This window comes from Castor canadensis, chromosome 8 (genome assembly GCF_047511655.1).
Source record: "Castor canadensis chromosome 8, mCasCan1.hap1v2, whole genome shotgun sequence".
Classification (NCBI taxonomy): domain Eukaryota; kingdom Metazoa; phylum Chordata; class Mammalia; order Rodentia; family Castoridae; genus Castor; species Castor canadensis.
In genome coordinates, this window is record NC_133393.1 from 154,739,911 (window position 1) to 154,745,910 (window position 6,000).

Genomic DNA, 6,000 nt, shown 5'->3' on the forward strand with positions numbered 1-6,000 from the left:
CACTCAGAGGCTGAGACAGGAAGTTCACAAGTTTAAGTCCAGCCTGGGCTACCTGGCAAGACCTTGTTTCAAAAAACAAACAAGTTAAAAAAAAATAGAGCCTGAACACCTAATAAAAATAAACCCATGTGGGTTTGTAAGGAACAACTATAAAAAAAAATTTAGATTTGTGCTGGGCGCCAGTGGCTAGCAACAATAATCCTAGCTACTCAGGAGGCAGAGATCAGGAGGCTGCAGTTCGAAGCCAGCCCAGGCAAATAATTCGTGAAACCCTATCAAAAAAACCCATCACAAAAAAGTGGGCTGGTGGAGTGGCTTAAGTGTAGACCCTGAGTTCACATCCCTGTACCACACAAAAAAATTATATTTACTAAGTCTAAAATCCTGGACAGTACAGCCCAAATCTTGTTGGAAATGAAACAAGCTGGAGGACCTTGCATGGTGGATGGATGCCACCCCCCCATCCCCAGCTTTTGGTGCTCTCTTGGAGAGAGTGGGGGCCTCTTCCTATCTGCCTGGAACTCTTAACTTCATTAAGTCGTCCTTAGGAAAAAAGAGTGTCACCAATACCCTGAAAGAATGTTAAATATTTGTTTAAATGACAACCACTGAGGTTTTCAGTTGTTACTATATTTCTGGATTTTGAGGTGTTGGCTTGTCACAGTCTTATGACCACACTTCTCCCAGCCCCTCTGCTGCTCTCACTTCCATGTAAAAGAGGCAAGAATGCCTTTTCTGCTTGGGCTTCAAGGCTTCTCCTAGGTTGTTGGTTCTGTTGCGTTTTGCCCTGGAGCAGTTTCTTGATGGCTCAGCTGCTTGCAGCACCCTTGCTTGTGGACACCTGCAGCCCCACTCTGAGTTCCTCTTCCTTTATACACACTGCAAGCATCATGTCAGTTCTTTACACGGAAATTAGCTACCAAGCACCTCAGGGGTGAATTGATAATAAAATACCATGTTCATCATTTTTTCACAATGTGGTAAGAAAGTTCCTCACTCTACCTTGGGACAAATGTGATTAAAATCACCTTTCCATCCCCCAAACACGGGAATTCTGGTGTTTTGTTGTCATGGTCTGTCTACTCAGTCCACCTTCCTTGCCTGGGTTGCATTTACATTGGTTTACTTTCCTGTAATCTCAGTCTTGCAAATCTCTGACTCAGAAAACCACCCAGACACAAGGGCAGAGCACCACCCATGTGGGTCCCTGTAGGGCCACCGTAGTCCCACCCATGTGTGACTGGAGAGCATGTACAGGTGTTTGACCGCATGGAGGCATGTTGCCTTTACAAAACGCCAGTCTTGTTCTGAGAAGCTCGTAGTCATTAGGGCAGACAGAAATACAAACATGGAATCATAGTTTACATAATTTCAGTAGATAGGTATTGAACTTGGCACTTTGTGCCAGGGACTAGACTAGACTGAGTGCCGAGGATACGGAAGTGAATGAGGTGTGGCTCTTGCCCTGGAGGAGTGCTCAGAGACACAGGTAAGTGCCCTGCGAGGAGAAGAGAACAGCTCATTGGGAGAATGCTTTGGAAACCTATGTCAGGCTGGTGCGGCAGCTCCAGCCAGGGTTGGAGCAGCTAGGCCTCTGAGGGAGGCTTCCAGGGGGAGGGAAGCTCTCAGTGGAACCCTGCAGACTGGGCCTGCCTTGCAAGAAAGAAAGCAGGGAGGGGAAGCTTGGCCAGGACAGGCCTGGGTGTGGGAGACAGGTGAGCCCAGCAGTGAGATGTTGCTGCAGCCTGAGTGTCAAAGGGCAACTGGATTGGATGGAGGGAAGGCACTGGCTTACCCAGTAGTGGAGATAATTTGATAACTTGCAGCTCTGGGAGACGCCTTCTCCAGAGACTGCATTTGCAGCTGGCAGCGATGTTGCATGGGGTTCCTTTGATTACTTTAACCAGCCAGCCCTCCATTCCAGAAACTCTAGTGCAATCATGAGAATCTCAAGGAATAACCAAGAACTTTCAGAAATGAGAAAACATTTTGCCTCTGTCGTTTACAACTGGAGAGTTGTACCATGAACCCCCTCTCAGTTTTTCTTGTTCTCTTGTCTGCATCTACTCCTCAAATATTGGCTCCTTCAGACCTCTCATAGTCACTGCTTCCCCTTTTTCTATAAAAAGTGAGAAATGAGTTTGTGTAATGATAGTATTGTCCTGGATATGAAAGTAGATGCAACAAACAATTATGGGAAGTGTCTGACACCTGGAATTATTTTTGTTTTCTATACTAGCACCAAGTGGAGCTTCAGTGATTGTGGAACAGAGGGAGAAATTTAAATTTAGGCCTTGTGCGTTTGACTATGTATATGGATTCAGTCTCCAGAAGTGAAACAGCCTTACAAAGGAGTTGGGCCTCATGGTGAATGACAGACACATGGCCACATGGAAGCCTTCTGCATCAGAGTGATTGCTGAGTGTGGCATCAACCTCTAACGGGTGCCATCTGGAACATCTCAGTCACTGATAATCACAGGAGTTCTGGCAGTAAACCTTCAAAGACCAACAAGTCGCTGGCTGGGTCTTCTGTTTGCACCAGGCTCTGTGTCCAGGCCCCAAAGCCCATAAACATACTAGTCCAGCTCTGTCTTGAGGAGCTGGTGAGGCCAGCCAAAGGGAATGCTGTGGTCAGGCACAGAGCTGAGTACGGCAATTGGAGAACTTGGCAGGATTAAGAACCAGCTCAGAGTGAGTTGCAGGCACTGAGATTAGGACAACATAGCATTTTTAAACCCCACAGAAGCTGGGTGTAGTGGTGCATGTCTGTAATCCCAGCTACTTGCAAGGCAGAGGTAAGAACATGGTTTGAGGCCAGCCTGGGCAAAGATGGTGTGAAACGCTATCTGAAAGCAAACAAAAAGTAAAAGGACTGAGGGTATGCCTCTAGTGGTAAAATATACAAGGCTCTGAATTAATTCCCAATACTAAAAAAAAAAAACACAAAACAACTCCTGAACATTCCACTCCTCTGTTTTCAGGATTTCAATTATTTGCGGTAGAAAAGTTCAGTGTTTGCTATTTTCTGTGAAATTATTGAACTAGAGAGAAAATAGTTTGATTTGATTCATGTTTTTTTCCCCAAATACTTCAAAAAAGAGCCACCAGTGTTAGGGCTGCTGATACCTTCTTTGGCTTCTCAGTTCAGGGTAGGGAAAGTAGAAAGGTTTCAGAACCATTGGGTAGGGCAGTCAGAAGCCTGGTTCTTTAGCTATAGAGAATGATACCTTTGGGGGATACAAACAGGCTCAGGCTTTAGAAATGCCTGAGTGGTGTATCTGGTGGGGAAAGGACTTGTTTCTTTTTGTTTGTTTGTTTTGGTGGGACTGGGGTTTGAACTCAGGGCTTAATGCTTGCAAATCAGGCACTCCACTGCTTGAGCCACACTTCAGTCCATTTTGCTCTGGTTAATTTGGAGATGGGGGTCTGGCAAACTATTTGACTAGGCTGACCTCAAGCCACGATCCTCCCCAGTCTCAGACTCCCAAGTAGCTAGGTGTGAGCTGGTAGTGCCCAGGTAGGCCTTTTCTTGATGCCTCCATATCTGGTCATGCACAAGGAGACCTTATTCTTTGGAGAAAGTGTTTGTTCCAGCCACTGAAGACTAGTCCCGGTAGCTTTTTCACATGATCCTTTGTAGGATGATGTATAGTAACATTTTAATGCTTTCTTGAGGGTTACACAGCTCCTAGTAACTAAGTCACATTTCTCATAAATAATGCAGTTCTGCAGCCTTAATCTTCACAGTCTGTGATGTGCAGGACACTGAACAGGACTTTGTGATCAAGGGCCTAGGTACAGGGAGGCAGCAAGGGTCACAGGCTTTTCAGGGCACGAGTATTCAAACCAAACCCAGCAAGTCCTTCGTAGGCCTCAGGCTTTGTCTCTGAAATACTGAACGAGGGAAATTCCATGGTGACTCCTAGGAAACAATTCTTACTGATAACTGGCCTTACTTTAAGCAGGACAAGTTTCCTGTCTGATTCTGATGGGCCTTGGTAGGACTCCTCTTGTCCTTTCCCTAGTTACTCCACATAGCTACTGATAGAGAGAGAGGGAAGGAGGGAGGGAGGGAGAGGGAGAACAAGAGCAAGCAAGTGCGCGTGTTCCTCTGTACTGTTGTGCTCATGAACCTCAGTGTGGCTGCTCTGAGACTGCTTCCCTGCTCACTCACTGTCAGCACTGGCTGAGCTGCTCTGGGTGCCAGTTGCTGAGCATCATCTGTGCTAGATATCCAGTGTATGTTTGTGATTATATCTTTTTAATTTTTTTTCTGCTTTTGGCTGCATATTCATTGAATCCGTTCTCCAGAAACACTTGTCAATGGATTTGCAGTGTTCTGGAGCTCCTCCACTCTTTGCCCTCACACTCACAAATCAGGAAAGTGCCGTCAGATTCCTTCACTCTGGCTCCAGTTCTGACACAGTGGGTGGTGTATGCTGTCCGAAACCTCACTGAAGACAACAGCCGAAACCAAGATTTGATCGCAAAGATGGAGGACCAGGGGCTGGCAGATGCATCCCTACTGAAGAAAATGGGTTTTGAGGTTGAAAAGAGGGGGGAAAAGCTGATTCTGAAGTCCACTAGTGACAGCCCCCCACTGGTAAGTGCCCTCATGAGAACTGGCCTCTGTTTAACCCCAGAAAGCTGGCCCCATGTCCCCATGACCTTGGCACAACAGGGTTCTTCTCACCTGGGTACCAAACAGCCCAACAGAGCCCCAGACAGCTTCCTGTTCAGGCTTTATACTGCGCTTTCCTCAACTTAAAACTTTAACTCATGCTGGGGAGAAATTTAAAAAAAAAAAAACCTTCAAATTTTATGCATGGTCTAAAAATGAGTTCCTGACTGAAATTAGGTTTTTGTTTTTTATAAGATGACAAATGTTCTCTGCAGTTAAAACTGCAGAAAAAAGCCAGGTGACAGTGGCTCATGCCTCCAATGCTAGCTACTTGGGAGGTTGAGATGGGAGGATCATGGTTTGAGGCCAGCCCAGGCAAATAGTTCACGAGACCCCCTATCTCCAAAACAACCAGACCAAAATGGACTGGAGACATGGCTCAAGCAGCCTTGCAGGTATGAAGCCCTGAGTTCAAACTCAGTCCCACCAAAAAAAAAAAAAAAAGAAAACTGCTTGTATGATACTGCGTATGCTGTTTGAGGTTTCCCAGTTACCTGAAATCATTCTCCAGAGCTCTGCATTTGTTCTTCCTTCATCTGATAATGGTCATAAGTAGACTTGTATCTGATTTTGTTTTCTATTTTCCTCTCAGTGAACGGCCTCTCCATCCAGACATCTGAATTTTCAGAATCTGTTTCGTGGGTTTGCATCTCTGCAGTGCAGTATGCTTGAAATGGCAAGTGTTTGAAGATGTAGAAGTACAGATTCGAGAATCTCTGGTGTTTTAGGTAATCAAGCTCCATGTGTAAGCCACAAGTGAAAGTACCTGAGTTTCCCTTTTGTTGATTGAGTGTAACTGTCTGGTTCACCTTTGTCTCCCTGAATAGAGTGTGCATCTCAGTGACATGCTTTGTGCTGACTGTGGCAGCAGGTAATAAATCGGCTCTGTGAGGGCACGGAAGGACAAGTGCTTGGATTCTTTGGGTCCCTTCTTACAGCAAGTGAGCCTCATTCCTTGGGTTCTCCTTTTCCCATTGGGATTTCTGAACTCTGGCAGGCACTTGAAGTAGTTTCTCATTGTGGTTAATTCCAGTAATCTCATCTCACCGTCTCTCCTTTACAGAACATTGACAAGGCTCATTTCCAGTTAATTCATTTGAGAACCCTCCCATGTTCTCACCTAGCCCTGTCCTTTGGAATATAGCATGGACTGAAAATGGGCAGGAGGACATGTGGGTGCGTAACTCTCCTTACCCCAGATTGTGCTGCAATCTGAATTCCACCCTTTCTGTGTAAGGGCAAGGACCTGGTCTGCTCAGTTGTGCAAAGCCATGGTATTAAAGGGGCTTTAAGTAAATTACAGTACCTTGTATTTTA

At 45.7% G+C, this 6,000-nt stretch overlaps 1 protein-coding gene across 1 annotated transcript in view; it reads left to right on the forward strand.

The window, feature by feature from the left end:
- Atxn10 (ataxin 10) overlaps window positions 1-5,590 on the forward strand; it is a 134,312-nt gene extending 128,722 nt beyond the window's left edge. Inside the window, exons 11-12 of the mRNA XM_020184612.2 lie at window positions 4,418-4,605; window positions 5,276-5,590. Of these exons, the coding sequence (XP_020040201.1) occupies window positions 4,418-4,605; window positions 5,276-5,278 (191 nt within the window). The 3' untranslated portion in view covers window positions 5,279-5,590. The remainder of the gene's footprint in view (window positions 1-4,417; window positions 4,606-5,275) is intronic.
- Window positions 5,591-6,000: the final 410 nt, after the last annotated feature.